The 16,484-nt window shown below is 37.3% G+C and overlaps 1 protein-coding gene across 3 annotated transcripts in view; it reads left to right on the forward strand.

Annotated features, from left to right (window-relative positions):
• The window catches only part of LOC132002197 (protein argonaute-3), a 125,850-nt gene that overhangs the window by 87,307 nt on the left and 22,059 nt on the right, over positions 1-16,484 (forward strand). For all 3 annotated transcript variants that reach the window (XM_059377247.1, XM_059377248.1, XM_059377249.1), the window contains exons 7-12: positions 424-511; positions 638-785; positions 1,178-1,297; positions 4,087-4,209; positions 4,590-4,723; positions 7,927-8,111. In XM_059377247.1, coding sequence (XP_059233230.1) covers positions 424-511; positions 638-785; positions 1,178-1,297; positions 4,087-4,209; positions 4,590-4,723; positions 7,927-8,111 — 798 coding nt within the window. The remainder of the gene's footprint in view (positions 1-423; positions 512-637; positions 786-1,177; positions 1,298-4,086; positions 4,210-4,589; positions 4,724-7,926; positions 8,112-16,484) is intronic.

The following is a 16,484-nucleotide window of genomic DNA, read 5'->3' on the forward strand; positions in this document are numbered from 1 at the left end:
GTCACTATGTGATGACTGGCATACTTTGAAAATTATAGAGTATGTTGAGAATTATTACAACTCCTCTTTTATTCCTCCTTTCTTCTCCCAGCATAAGTACCTAAATTTATTATAAACAGGGTTGGTTTGTTTGGTTTTTTTTTCTAATTAATGGGGAACTTTGCCCCTTGTTCTTTAGGCTTTGCAAATTTTATGCTTCTGTTTTTTAATGTGTAGAGCTTGATAAGATAGGGAAAAATGTTTGGAGTTAGATCTATCAATATTGTAATCTTTACTAGCAATGTTATTTATAAAATCCTTTATTAATATCATATTGCCTATATCACAGATTTTCTGTTTAGAATTTGAGTTTGTATAGTAGTGAATAGGCTTTAGAAATACTCAACATGTATACTCAACCTCATTTTTTCTTGTTGGGAACAGGTCTGAAGGTTGAAGTGACTCATTGTGGAACAATGAGACGGAAATACCGTGTTTGTAATGTAACAAGAAGGCCTGCCAGTCATCAAACGTAAGAAAAGCTGGTGTTTGTCAGAGCAGAGATTGATGTGAGGCAGCTTGGTCTAGTTAGTGGTTTAGGAGTTTTGCTCACCATAATGAGATGAGAGTTGTTAATGTGTACTTTTTTTTTTCCCAGCTTTCCTTTACAGTTAGAAAACGGTCAAACTGTGGAGAGAACAGTAGCACAGTATTTCAGAGAAAAGTATACTCTTCAGCTGAAGTACCCACACCTTCCTTGTCTGCAAGTGGGGCAGGAACAGAAACATACCTACCTGCCACTAGAAGTAATGTGTTTAGGCTGTTTTTTAATATCACCTTGTTCATTTTTTCTTTGGGGGTTTTTTATGGCATATAACTTCATGCTCTCACATTTATTTTGGAGATTGAACTGTTTCTAAATTTTACTTTATTTTAAAATTTTAATAATGAAATAATATGGAAAATTTCATCCATAATCCTACCACTCTACAGTAACTACTGTTAACATTTTGGTACACTTCTTTTCAGCCTTTTTATCCAGTGTACATTTTATCTTGTTAATAATCATACTGTAAAACAGTATTGTTTACTATTTTATTTAACATAATATTAAAAAGAAGTTTAGTGATAGATTTTAAAATTTTAATTTTGCATGTAATTGGCAGTGAGAGTTAAAAAAACTTTTTTCTGTTTGTAGGTCTGTAATATTGTGGCAGGGCAACGATGTATCAAGAAGTTAACAGACAATCAGACTTCCACAATGATCAAGGCAACAGCAAGATCTGCGCCAGATAGACAAGAGGAAATTAGCAGATTGGTTAGTACTCGACTCTAGAAATGGGAATTAAAAATATTTTAGGGTGGGGGCTCCTGGGTTGCTCAGTGTTAAGCATCTGCCTCCGGCTCAGGTCATGATCCTAGGGTCCTGGGGTGGAGCCCAGAGTCAGGCTCCCTGCTCAGCAAGTAGTTGGCTTCTCCTCTCTCTGCTTCTTCCCCCATTTGTTCTCTCTCTCTCTCTCTCTCAAATAAATAAATAAATAAATAAATGAATGAATGAATGAATGAATAAAGAAAGAAAGAAAGTAAGTTGGGGTGAGGTACAACTAAAGAGCCATGTCCTTATCAGCTCGTAACCATTTCACAGACTGTCAGATTTAAAAGGGATCATGGAAGTTGAAGTCATCTAGTGGTGTTCTAGGGGTAACCCTTAAAGTGTTCTATGAGAGCCATTAGATCCTTGTAATTTAACCTAGAGCTCTTTAATTAAATCTAGAGCAGCTGCTCTCAGAACCAATGTTTCAATTTAGTGAACTGAACTTCATTACCTCCCACCTAAAAGAGAAAGGGCGAAGGAAAAAAAGCCAGTGTATTATGACTAGCAATGGTGAGTCTTAACCCTCAGTACAATTGTTTAGCCGCCTTCATCAGACTGGTAACTGTATAGGATGAATAAAGAAATATGAGACTGCTCCAGTCATTTTGAATACCCTTTGTATTATGCAAGTGAAGAGAAAAAAGTCTAGAAATAGGAATATTACTTTGGGTAATAGTGAAGATTGTTATAAAAGGATTATAAAACTGGCCCTTTCGGGCGCCTGGGTGGCTCAGTGGGTTAAGCCGCCGTCTTCGGCTCATGTCATGATCTCAGGGTCCTGGGATCGAGTTCCGCATCGGGCTCTCTGCTCAGCAGGGAGCCTGCTTCCCTCTCTCTCTCTGCCTGCCTCTCCGTCTACTTGTGATTTCTCTCTGTCAAATAAATAAAATCTTTAAAAAAAAAAAAAAAAAACTGGCCCTTTCATTTTGTAAGCCAATTACAGGGAAAAAGAGACTTTTTTCCAAAATGGTTTTATAAAGAGTAAAAATTATTATATGATACTTAATTAGGAGAATGTAGGTTGGTTTTCATGATGGATTTTTTTCTGATCTATTATGATGGGATTTTAAGACATTTAAGAGGCTAAACCTCTCACTATCTCTAAAATTTCAGTAATTAGTTCTAACTCAGTTTATTCTAACTTTTCTTCCAAAGAGGTAATATTGTACCATGGCTAAAAGCATAGGCTTTGGAATCTTAACAGCTCTGGGTCCAAAGTCTATCTTCTTCACTTACTTACTGTTACTGTTACATTATTGCAATTACAGCATCCAGAAGACTAGTGCAGTGATTGAGTAGGAACTCTAGAATCAGAACATACACGGTTTCAGATTCTGTGTCACTTGCTTAGCTAGATGGTTTTTAGGCCAGTCATTTAACTTTATTAAATTTTAGACTTATCCTCTGTAGAGATTATAACAGACCTCCTTTTATAGTTACAAGGTTGTTGTGGAGAAATTAATTATAAAACTTAACACCAAGCACATCATACAACAAGTTTTTATTTATAGTAGTTGTTACTCTTTGTAACCTTACTATGAAGATACACTAAAACACACCAGAAATGAATGGCATTTAAAGAAACATTAGTGCCTAACCTTAAACAACCACTTCTGCTTATTGTGGGAAGATTCTTTTTAAATATTTAGATTACATAGGGTTTTTTTTAATGGTTTGTTCCTCAAACACTTGAACACCACCTTCATTTAGTAACCTCATTTGACTTTTACTCTGAAACTGAGTAAATATGTTTTGAAAAACACAGTTACTATAGCATGGTATAAACATGAATTATATTCTGAGGTCCAAGTCTATACTGAATTAAATTTTTTTTTTTTTTAAAGATTTTACTTATTTGTCAGAGAGCGTGAAAGAGACCACAAGCAGAGGGGAGAGGCAGGCAGAGGGAGAAGCAGGCTCCCTGCAGAGCAAGGAGCCTGAGGTGGGACTTGATCCTAGGACACTGGGATCATGACCAGAGCTGAAGGCAGACGCTTGAGCGAGTCAGCTCTCCAGGCATCCCAAAATTCTTTATCAACCAGTATTGCACTGTATGTTAACTAACAAAATTTAAATTAAAAAAAATCTTTTTTATCTTTGTAACTGTGGATATATCATGTAAAAATTATCATCTGTATCATATTGGCTTTCATAACTGTCTCAAGTGTATTGTATTGAATAATTTTATAATATGGTACTTTTTATCTGAAAATATTCAAGTAATTTTATATAAGTTGTAAATCAAGTAATTAGGGGAAAAAAGCCTTTAAGATCATCAATATCTGCTATCAAACTCTATGTAAAATAAATTTTAATAACATATGTCTGGATCTTCTAATTAGAAGTCCTTAACATTTTTTAGGTCAGGAATTTCTTGCTCTTTTGATCTCTAGGCCACCCTCTCCAAAGCGCATTAGATTTAATCATGTAGAATTGGCATCTTCATAGATTGCAAATAATTGAAATTTCTTATTTTTCAGCCTAATACATTTAAATTTCTGTAAATTACCAGGAGGTTCACAAATTTCCTGTGGTCCATTCATGATCTGTCATCCCAGATTAAGATTTCTCATCCTATACTTAGGGCATCATTGACTAGATCCAAAACATTGTGGACATAGTGAAGAAAAGAAAACAGAGGCTTCTAATGAACGAAGCGGGGACTTGGTTTCTAATGAACGAAGCGGGGACTTGGGGGAAGTTCTGAAAGTAACTACGATTTTTTCTGTTAGGTAAGAAGTGCAAATTATGAAACAGATCCATTTGTTCAGGAGTTTCAATTCAAAGTTCGGGATGAAATGGCCCATGTAACCGGACGTGTACTTCCAGCACCTATGCTGCAGTATGGAGGACGGGTAAAACCTCTTGATAATTTTTTAAATATAAACATACAGCTTCTATTTACAGAGAGAAGAGCATCCTAGCTAAGTCTGAGTTTCGGAAAGTGGTGTGTTTTTTTGTTGTGGTTTTGTTTTTTGTGGGGGGAGGGGGGGTTGGGTTTTTTTTTTTGCTCCAACAGTACTTTTTTGTTTCAAGGTATTTTTGCTTAAGTTTATAGTTTGGGGTTTATATGATTAAAAAATATAATTAATACTGATTTAGAGCAGCATTTTACATGATTATCAGATATTTATCAATTCTGCAATTTGAAATGCTTTATCAGCTCAGTGAAGTAAATTGTATATTAAGTGTTTTCTTCTTTTTTGCCTTATTTCTCTTTCTCCTTTTTCTGTAGAATCGGACAGTAGCCACACCAAGCCATGGAGTGTGGGACATGCGGGGGAAGCAGTTTCACACAGGAGTTGAGATAAAAATGTGGGCTATAGCTTGTTTTGCCACACAGAGGCAGTGCAGAGAAGAAATACTGAAGTAAGGCGTGTCATTAGTTTGGTTTGGGGAACTTTTTGTGTTTCAGTTTTAGGTTTCTATTTTAAACAACTCAGCTAATGTTCTAACCAGTGTTGTCTCAATAGGGAATATATTTAATCACTGAAACTTTGAAAATGTTTCTTCTCAATAGTTTGATGGAGAATTCTGAATTTGTTAGTCGGTAAAATCATTGATGCATTCTCCTAGGCATCCTAACAGTCTAGCTTATGTGGTACAGGAGCATCATTGGCTTTTTATGGCAAATAGGTTAGGTTTAATTCCCAGCCTTACCAATTTGTAGCTTTATTACCATGAATAATTGATATAATTTCATTATGCTTCAGTTTCCACCTTTTTAGAGATAACAGTACCTATCTCTTAAGTGAGGGTTAAAGAAGGTCCTTATTTCTCAGTTGAGGTCCTTAAAAGATTGACTCTTCGTTTTCACTTACTTACTTCTGAAAATTTGGCCTCCATCTCTACCACTTTCCCTGTTCCCCAGATTCTTTTCCTCAGCATATAAGTGCTCAATAATCTTCTGTTCAAATTAAAACAAAAATTCATCAATTTTCAATTTACCTAATTGAAATAAATGCTTCCAGCCTTCTATTTTCTCACCATCTTAGAAATCCTAGTGCTGGGGCACCTGGGTGGCTTAGTGGGTTAGGCCTCTGCCTTCTGCCCGGCTCAGTGTCTCAAGGTCCTAGGATTAGGCTCCCCGTCGGGCTGTCTGCTAGGCAGGGAGCTTGTTTTCCCCCTCTCTCTGCCTGCCTCTGCCTCTTTGTGATCTCTCTCTCTCTGTCAAATAAATAAATAAAAATCTTTAAAAAAAATGAAATCCTAGTGCTCTTCTGAAACTAGTTTCTGGAAGATCTCCAATCGATTATAAATTCTAATGGTCTTTCCTCAGCCATTATTTTTCTCAAAATTTGTGCAACATTAAATACAGTTGACTATTTCTTTACATTCTCTCCATTCTTGCCCTTCTGGTTTCTTTTTATCACTTTGGCTTTTCTTCTTCTGGGTCTTCCCTCCTTGGGACCCTCAGGTCTTTGAGACCTTGGCAGTCTCGAAGGCTTCTGCTGTCATTCTTGTTTGAGGAACAATGCTGTCATGAAAGAGTACCACCTCCATTTGTGACTACAGCCCCCCTAAAACTTTCAGGATTTTCTTAACAAAGAATAACAATAAAAACTAGTAGGACATTGAAAATCTTTCACCTGCCTCTTAAGCCCCTTCTCTATTTTCCCATATTCTGGACAAAGAAACTGAAGCACTGTATTCCCTATATCTCCCTGGCACTTTTTTTATTTTTATTTTTATTTTCTCTTTTTGATCATGCTGCTCTTTACTGAAAATGCCTCCTTCCTATCCCTGCTTCTCTAAATAATACCCAATCTTCTGTGATTGTGATGCTAGAAATAATCTGTCTTAACTCGAAACATACTAGTTCATCAGTATTTTCTCTCTTTGCTCTTGTCACTTTCTCTGTGAAATAGAGTTGTTCTGTTTATCTGTAAATTTACCTCTCCTCTAAAATCTAATTTTCTTAAGAAAATGATTATTGTCTAATTTAAATCTCCACTAATAAGATCCTAAAAATATACCCCTAATGAATAGTTCTTCAAAGAAATAGAGGCCAGTTTACCAACAAGGCCAGTTCAGAGTTTGCCTTACCTTCTTCGTATGAGAAATAATAAGATTTTTTTTATTTGATTCTGTTTACTTTTTTTATTAGCTCCAAATTTCTAAATGTATATCTTAAGGTTCACTTAATACACATTTTTTTTAAATTAAAGATTTCGTTTGTTTATTTGTCAGAGAGAGTGAGCACAGGCAGACAGAGTGGCAGGCAGAGGCAGAGGGAGAAGCAGGCTCCCCACTGAGCAAGGAGCCCTATGCAGGACCTGAGCCGAAGGCAGCTGCTTAACCAACTGAGCCACCCAGGCGTCCCTAATACACACTTTTTCCCCAAAGTTTTCATTCCCTGCTTTCAAGTAAACTGTCATAAAGACAGTTTACTACAATGCTGTGATCATCTTATTCGACCTCCAGAGTCGAATAAGTTTCTCAGTTGTTCCTCAAGCACAGAGTTATTCTTTTCGTTTTACATTTGTTATTTATGGTTTGCTAGAACTCTCATAATCTTTTGGCTTATGGTTCTTGTTCAGGCTGACTGAAAATACCCAACTTCATACCTTTTGAATTAAACATTAATAAGGAAAAGGAAAAGAAAGGAATTCCTACAAGCTTCATCTCTGAGGGAATGAGTGTTTTTGCTCAAATATAACTCAGATCCTTGACTTAAGACCTTACTCTTGTTTTAAAAACAAGTGAAGTGATTGTTAAATCATGACATCATTACTTATCTTAGGCTAAATGCAGAATTTTGTTTAAATATGGAATTATTAGTCTTTTGTTGTTTTTAGTGTGGCTAAAAGTACATTGAAGTACTACCTGCCTCATTTGTTTTTAAATGTGGTTTCACTTTTTATTTTTTTTAATTCTTAATTTTTTCTGGGAATACAATCTTTGCTGCTATCCTAGTTTCAGATACATAGTATTGTGGAAACAAATTTTGGATTAGATCATACTTCTGACTCTACCATTTATCTAACCTTTTGACATTGGTGAGATATTTAATGTCCTTGAAACTATGTCCTGATCTACTAAATGGGAATAATAATTCACCTACCACCTTCTTATGAATGTCATCATGATCAAATTAGAAAATGTACAACAGTAGATTAAATTTATGAAACTCTTACCATGTCTTGGGTGGTGTTGCTGAGTTCATGTATTATGTCATTTATTATTGACACCAGCCCTATAATAGAAGTAATCATCTTACAGATGAGAGGAGCTGAAAAATTTGTCTTACTATTTCACAGCTATCAGGTAACAGAACCAGAATTGAAACCTGTCATCCTAACTCTAGAACTGAAGTCTTAACCAGCATACTCTATCACTAGTGCCCTTTGTAAACTACGCAATGCCACATTATTATATAGCAGTGTTCCTAGTTTGCACAATCGATTACTGACCAGCCACTCCTTTAATATCAGTAAGCCTTGGTGACCTCTTCATATGCGGAGCACACAAATCGTTGCTTCGTTCTCTATTCACTTCTCAAACTTTCCATTCCACTTTGTAGGTGTGGATGACTAGACAAAGGATTTAGTTTTAGTGATTTCTTCTCCTAGGGGTTTCACGGACCAGCTGCGTAAGATTTCTAAAGATGCAGGGATGCCCATCCAGGGCCAGCCTTGCTTCTGCAAATATGCACAGGGGGCAGACAGCGTGGAGCCCATGTTCCGGCATCTCAAGAACACCTACTCTGGGCTACAGCTCATTATCGTCATCCTGCCAGGGAAGACGCCCGTGTATGGTAAGGATATCTTAAGATTGCATTTTTCCTCGAGTACTTGGTGTTCCTTTTAAAATTTTGCTAAAACATATCCTAAAATTTTGAAACATTAAAACATATTTTAATAGCTGCTATATTTAAAACCTTGTAGGGTTACTTTAAAAAGACAAATCAGTAAAGGAGGCATCACAAAACAATGGTTAAAGAATTATTTCTTTAAAATGGCACTAAGAGGGGCACCTGGGTGGCTTAGTCAGTTAAGCCGCTGCCTTTGGCTCAGGTCATGATCTCAGGGTCCTGGGACTGAGCCCCACATCGGGCCCTCTGCTTGGCAGGAAGCCTGCTTCTGCCTTTGCTTCTCCCTCTCCCTTTGCTCCTCCCCTTGCTCATGCTGTCTCTCACTATCTCTCTCTCTCTCAGATAAATAAATCAAAAAAATTTTTTAAAGAATGGCATTAAGATAACTTGCATATCAATATAATGTAGTGGTTAAAAGCACAGACTCCAGAGGCACCTGGGTGGCTTAGTCAATTAAGCATCCAGCTCTTGATATGATCTCAGAGTCATGGGATTGAGCCGTATGTTGGGCTCTGCTCTCAGCAGGTAGGCTGCTTGAGATTCTTTCCCTCTTCCTCTCCCTCTGCCCCTCACCCGCTCTCACTCTTTCACTCTCTCTCTCTTGGATAAGTAAATCCTTAAGGGTTCCAGGGGAAGCACAGGCTCTGGAGTCAGACAGTTCTGCTTAAGACCCAGGCTCTGCCAGATAACTACCTGTAGGAATCTAGCTGAATTACTTAACCATAATAGGCTTTAGTTTTCTCATCTTTGAAATTGGTATTCTAAAAATAACTAACCTATACAAGATAGGTATAAAGATGAAATAAATTTACATCTGTAAGCAGAGTGTAGAATAATAACTGTTACATAGTAAGTACTCAGTAAATGATAGCTATTATTTTTGTTAACAAATTAAAATTTAGTGAGATTAATAAGTTAAACATAAATCATTGAATTGTAGAAAAATACAAAGGAAGTATAATTTTCAAACTACTAACAGTGTAATTGTCTAAGTTTAGAAATGAAAGAATAGTTCACCCCAAAAAATTGTTAGATTTACTGCATAAAAATTGAGTTTTCTGTAGGTCACAGATACATAACTAAATTTAAAGGAAACCAAATAAAATAAATAAATAAGTAAATGGAAACCAGTAGAATCTAAAATATATTTGCCACAAATGCAGACAACAAAAGGCTCATTTATTATTAAAATATCTGTATTGTTCCGTTGTTGTGATCGAAGAAAATAATCCTATGTCCTTTTAGATTAATGAGCAAAGAGTATAAACCAAAATTTCTCAAGGAAAACAAAACCAGTAAATATATAGAAAGTGTTGGTTTGGGGCACCTGGGTGGCTCAGTGGGTTAAAGCCTCTGCCTTCGGCTTAGGTCATGATCCCAGGTCCTGGAATCGAGCCCCACATCGGGCTCTCTGCTCAGCCGGAAGCCTGCTTCCTCCCTCTCTCTGTCTGCCTCTCTGCCTACTTGTGATCTCTGTCTGTCAAATAAACAAATAAAATCTTTAAAAAAAAAAAAAAAGTGTTGGTTTTCACTAATAGGTAATGAAAACTACAAGTAAATAAAAGTGAAATTTTATGTTACGAAATTAGCATATGTGTTTAAATATTACAATATTTAGCGCTTGTGACGATGCAGTGAATCTAGAATTTTAATATATCACTGATGGCCTTGTTCTTTTTTTATATATATATATATTTTATTCATTTGACAGCACAAGCAGGGGGAGCAGCAGGCAGAGGGAGAGGGAAAAGCAGGCTCCCCACTGAGTAAGGAGCCCGATGCGGGGCTCGATCCCAGGACCCTGGGATCATGACCTGAGTCGAGGCAGACAATCGGCTGAGCCACCCAGGCACCCCAATATAAATTTTTTTTAAAGGTTTTATTTATTTGAGAGAGTGTGTATGTGCACAAGCCAGGTGGGAGGAAGGAGAAGGAGAGGAAATTTCAAGCAGACTCCATGCTGATTGTGGAGCCCAACATGGGGTCTCAATCTTATGTGAGATCATGACCCAAGCCAAAATTGGGAGTCAGGTACTTAACTGATGCAGCCACCCAAGCGCCCCAGCAGAATAAATTGATAATATCCTTTCTATCAAAAGTATAAAAATGTGGTTTTAACCTGTGATTCAGTATTTTTAATTACAGAAATGTGTTCACTGGAAAGAATTCATAATAGTGAAAAATCTGTATGTACAAATTTTCATAATTATATCTGTGATATTAAAAAATTATTAAGATCTGGTTTTAACGAAACAGGACAAAACCAGAGAGACTCTTAATCTCAGGAAACAAACTGAGGGTTACTGGAGTAGAGTGGGGTGGAAGGGATGGCATGTCTGGGTGATGGACATTGGGAGGGTATGTGCTATGGTGAGTGCTGTGAATTGTGTAAGACTGATGAATCACACACCTGTACCCCTGATACAAATAAAACATTATATGTTAATTTAAAAAAAGAAGAACTGGTTTTAAACAATGAGTAAGTTACAGTATATTGATGAAATAGTGTACAGTGATTATAAATGATAGTTATGAAATTCCAAAGATATTTTTTAAGCTGTGATAAAATATAGAAGGTTTTAAAGTCAAAGAATTTGTAAATCAGTAAGGAAAGGGCAAACAACTCACTGAAAAAATAGACAAAGGACATAAAACAGAAAAACAAATGGTCAGTTATCTTATAAAAAGATGTTCAGGGCCACATAGGTGGTTCAGTCAGTTAAGTGTCTTCCTTCAGGTCAGGTCATAATCCCAGGGTTCTGGGATGGAGCCCTGCCCGAGGCTCTGTGCTTAGCAGGGAGCCTGCGTTTCCCTCTCCTTCTGCCTGCTACTCCCCCTGCTTGTGCTCTCTCTCTGTGTCAAATAAATAAAATCTTTAAAAAATAAAAATAAAAAATAAGTTTTAGATTTACAGAAAAATTAAGCTGATCACATAGAGAGTTCCTACATGTTTACCCCTTGCCCTACACACAGCTTACTGTATTTTTAACATCTTGTTTGGTATGTTTAATGAACCAGTACTGATAAATTAATATTAATATGTTATCCACAGTAGGTATTAAGGTTCACTCTTTGTGTTGTACATGTCTGTGGGTTTTGATAAATATATAACATTGTATATACAGTATTGGGTCCCCCAATAATGGGTCCATGGTCAAAGGAGCGAGATTGATACAAAGCGAAGGTCAAGCAAAGCTTTATTTTATGCCAAGCATCAAGATTCAAACCAACTGTCAAACAGACCGGTGGGGGCCGCCCCTTACAGAGAGGGCGACCCCTCCCTGCTTTCCAGACAACTTTTATAGAGCAAAGGCCATGTGGTTGGGCCTGGCCACACACAGGTGGCCAGTGAGATTGCAATACACAGAGAAAGCTGCACAGTCATGCTAGGTCACATATGGGTGGCCAATTGAACTACAATTCACCCCATTGTAGACATTTGCACTAGCCTATCACCTTGGTGAAAAGTGGTGCCCAAAAGGTGGGGATCACACTCCTTAGTAGCTAGGAGACAGTATGTGCCCCCCACTGATTGAATACCTCCACCTGGCCTGATCCACCCTTGTATCTAGACTTTGTTACCTGGGATTGGCTTCCTGAACTTGCTTTTAAGTAAGTTCCCCTGGGGGAGGGGGGAGTCAATTTAAGTTTTACAACAAAATGGCAGTTCAGCTGGGCTGGGGCCACTCTGACTGAATAGGCCCTTACAACAGTATCATAAAGAATAGTTGTACTGCTCTAAAAATCCCTTGTATTCCACCTTTTCATCCCTCCTTCCCTCTCCTCAAAACCCTGGTAACCACTGGCCTTTTTATGTCTTTACAGTTTTTCCTTTTCTAAAACGTTGTGTAGTTGGGACTCATGCAGTATCTACCCTTTCCTAATTGCCTTCTTTCACTTAGCAATATGCCTTTAAGGTTCCTCCATGTCTTTTCGTGGCTTGTTATGTAATTTCTTTTTACTGCTGAATAATATTCCATTGTATGGATGTGCCACAGTTTGTTATCCATTCATCTATTTTTACCTTGCTTCCAGTTTTTGCCAAATATGAATACTGCTGCTGTAAACATTCATGTGTAGGATTTTGGGTAGGCATAAGTTTCCAACTGCCTTTATTAGTAAATCAGTAGGAGCACAAATGCTTTATCAAATCGCAATACTGCCAAATTGTCTTCCAAAATGGCTGTACCAGCACGCCTGGCTGGCTCAGTTGGAAGACCATGGGACTCTTGATCTCTGGGTTGTGAGTTCAAGCCCCACATGGTGTGGAGAGATTGATTACTTAAATAATTAAACTTTTTAAAAAACAGCTGTACCATTTTGCATTCCCACAGCAGTGTTCGAGTGTTCCTGTTGTACTGCATCCTCAGCAGTGTTTGATACTATCAGTTTTTTGGATTTCAGCCATTCTGATAAGTGTATGGTGTATCTCATTGTTGCTTTAATTTGCAATTCCTTAATGACACAAAATGTTGAACATCTTTTCATAAGCTTATTTGCCATCTGTATTTTTTTTTTTAATTTTTTTTTTTTAAGATTTTATTTATTTGAGAAAGAGAGAAATCACAAGTAAGCAGAGAGGCAGGCAGAGAAAGGAGGAAGCAGGCTCCCCGCGGAGCAGAGAGCCCAACATGGGGCTCGATCCCAGGACCCTGGGACATGCCCTGAGCCGAAGGCAGAGGCTTTAACCCACTGAGCCACCCAGGCGCCCCAGCCATCTATATTTCTTTAGTGAAGCGCCTTTTCCAGTCTTTTGCCCACTTTTATGTTGTGGAAGTGTTCTTAACTTTTCAGTTTTAAGAGTTCTTTGTATATTTTGGTTTTAAGTTTTCATGTATATATTTTGCATATATGTTCTCTCAGTCTGTGACCTGTTTTCATTCTCTTAACAGTTTCTGATATTAATAAAGACCAAACATCTTTAATATTAATAAAGTCCAACACATTTTTTCTATCGCAGTTGGTGTTTTGGGGGTTATAATTAGAAACTCAGTGGCACCCCAAGGTCACCTGAGTTTTCTTCTGTATTACTTTCTAATGGTTTTATAGTTTTGTTTTTACCTCTAAGTTTATAACCCATTTTGAGTTCATTTTTGTGAAAGATAAAAGGTCTGTGTCTAGATTCATTGTTTTGCATGTGGATGCTTTCTCAGGCTGTCTTTCTCCATTAAATTGCCCTTGCTACTTTGTCAAACATTAATTAACTGCATTTGTGTGAGTCTGTTTCTTTTCTGGTATCTTTATTTGTTTTGATTGGTCTGTATGTCTCTCAATTTGCTAATACTACACTGTCTTGATTAATGTGGCTTTTTAGTAAGTCTTGACGTCAGGTAGTATCAGTTCTCTGACTTTGTTCTTCACTATTGTGTTAGCTATTCTAGGTCTTTTGCCTCTCTATGTAAACTTTGGAATTAGTTTGCAATATCTGCAAAATAACTTGCTGAGATTTTTAGTGGGATTACATTGAATCTATCAGTCAGGCTGGAAAGAATTGACATCCTAAAAATGTTAAGTATTCCTGTGCTTGAAGATGGACTTCCTCTCTTTTTAGAGCTTCTTTTATTTCTTTATCAAAGTTTTCTAGTTTTGTATAGATCCTGTACACATTTTGTTAAGTATATCTTTTTTTTTCCTTTTGGTACTAATATAAATGGTGCTGGGTTTTCGTTTTAAATTCCTGTTGTTTATTTTTGGTATTTAGGAGAGCAGTTGACTTTTGTGTATTTTTGCCATGTATCATGCAGCCCTACTAGTTCCATGTATCATGCACTTTGTAGTTCCAGGCTTTTTAAAAATTCTTTTGGATTTTTCTGCCTAGACAGTCATGTACTCTGTCAACAAACAATTTTGTTTCTTCATTCCCAGTCTGTATACTTTTATATCCTTTTCCTTTTGTTAGCTAGGAGTTAATAGTATGGTGTTGAATAGGAGTAGTGAGAGGAGACATCCTTGCATTCTTTCTTATTTTAAGGGGAAAGAATCTAGTTTCTCAGGGGTATGAATAATGTTAACTACCGGGGGGGGGGGGTCCTGTGTACCTCAGTAGGTTGAGCCTCTGCCTTCGGCTCAGGTCATGATTTTGGGGTTCTGGGATCGAGCCCCGCGTTGGGCTCTCTGCTCAGCTGGGAGCCTGCTTCCCCCCTCTCTCTCTGCCTGCCTCTCTGCCTTCTTGTGATCTCTGTCTGTCAAATAAATAAAATAAAATCTTTTTTAAAAAAAATAATAATAATGTTAACTACAGGTTTTCTGTATTTATTTTTTTAACCAAGTTGGGGAAGATCCCCTCTAATCGTAGTTTGCTGAGAGTTTTTGTTTTTGTTTTTGTTTTTTAAGATTTTATTTATTTATTTATTTGACAGACAGAGATCACAAGTAGGCAAAGAAGCAGGCAGAGAGAGGGGGAGGAGAGCAGGGAAGCAGGTTCTCCGCTGAGCAGAGAGCTAGATGCCAGCTGGATCCTAGGCCCTTGAGATCATGACCAAAGCTGAAGGCAGAGGATCAACTCACTGAGCCACCCAGATGCCCCTTGCTGAGAGTTTTTATCATGAGCAGCATGAAGAAGTTTGTTAAATGCCTTCTCTGTATCTACTGATATGATCATGGTTTTTCTTTCTTAGTTGCTTAATGTGATCAGTTGCATTAATTGATTTTCACATGCTAAATCACACTTGGTCATGGTGTATAATTACTATACATCGTTGGATTCAGTTTGCTAATATGTTGAAGATTTTTACATATACGTTCATGAACTATATCAACCTATAATTTTCCTTTCTTGTGATGTCTATACCTTGTTCTGATATTAGGGTAACGTTGGCCTCAAAATAAGTTAGAAAATATTCCTTCTGCTTCTGTTTTCTAGAAGATAACTGTAGAGAATTTGGTATCACTTCCTATTTAAATGCTTGGGAGAATTCATCAGTGAAACCATCTGGGCCTGGTACTGTCTTTTTGGAAGGTTCTTAATTGTGATTAAATAATTATTGATGGAATAATTCAATAAAAAGTGGGGCTTAGACTCATGACGCTGAGATCAGGAGTCAGCCACCTAACCAACCAAGCCACTCAGGCGCCCCTGATATAATTTCTTTAAAAGAAACAGGCCCATTCAGATTTTCTATTTCTTCTTTGTGAGTTCTGGTAGTATCATTCAAGGAATTGTTCCATTTCATTTAAGTTATCAAATTTGTGGGCCTATCATTCATAATATTCTTTAATTGTCCTTTCAATGACCATGGGACCAATAGTGATAACCTTTTTTTCTTTTTCTTTTTCTTTTTTTTAAGATTTTATTTATTTGACAGAGATCACAAGTAGGCAGAGAGGCAGGCAGAGAGAGAGAGGAGGAAGCAGGCTCCCCATGGAGCAGAGAGCCCCATGCAGGGCTCGATCCCAGGACCCTGGGATCATGACCTGAGCCAAAGGCAGAGACTTAACCTACTGAGCCACCCAGGCACCCCTTTTTCTTTTCTAATATTAGTAATTCTTGTTTTCTCTTTTTTTCTTTGTCTGCCTATTTTTCAGTTTCATTGACTTCTGCTCTGATTATTAGTATTTCTTTCCTTTTGCTTGTTCCAGGTCTTTTTCTTCCCCTATTTTCATAAGGTAAAAACATAGATTATTGATTTTGGATCTTTTTCTAATATATTGAATTCCATACCATAAGTTTCCTTCTAAGCACTGTTTTCACTGCATCCCACCACAAAAAAAATTGTCTTCTTAGTTAAGTAAGCTCTACACCCAACATGGGGCTCAAGCTCACAACCCTGACATCAGGAGTCATGTGCTCTACCAAGTCAACCAGGCACCCTACATCCCACAAACCTTTGTTAGATTGTGTTCCATTTCCATTTAATTCAAAATATTTTTAAATTTCCAAGACTTCTTTGATCCATGTGTTACACAGAATTATGTTAATATACAAATATATTGAGGGCACCTGCGTGGTTCAGTTGGTTAAGTGTCTGCCTTCGGCTCAAGTCATGATCTCAGGGTCCTGGGATCGAGCCACACATCAGGTTCCCTGCTCAGCAGAGAGTTTGCTTCTCTCTCTCCCTCTCCCTCTGTGCTCTCTCTTTCTCAAATAAATAAATAAAATCTTTAAAAACACACACACACACACACACTATATTGGGAATTTCCAACAAATACATTTGTATTTCCTAGCTGCCCATTACTGATTTCTATTTTAATTCCACTATGGTCTGAGACCATACTTTGTATGATTTCTGTTCTTTTAAATTTGTTAAGGTATGTTATTGGATCAGAATATGGTCTGTCTTGCTGAATATTCCATGTAAGTTTGAGAAGAATGTT

The sequence above is a fragment of the Mustela nigripes genome, chromosome 14, assembly GCF_022355385.1.
Source record: "Mustela nigripes isolate SB6536 chromosome 14, MUSNIG.SB6536, whole genome shotgun sequence".
Taxonomy (NCBI): Eukaryota; Metazoa; Chordata; class Mammalia; order Carnivora; family Mustelidae; genus Mustela; species Mustela nigripes.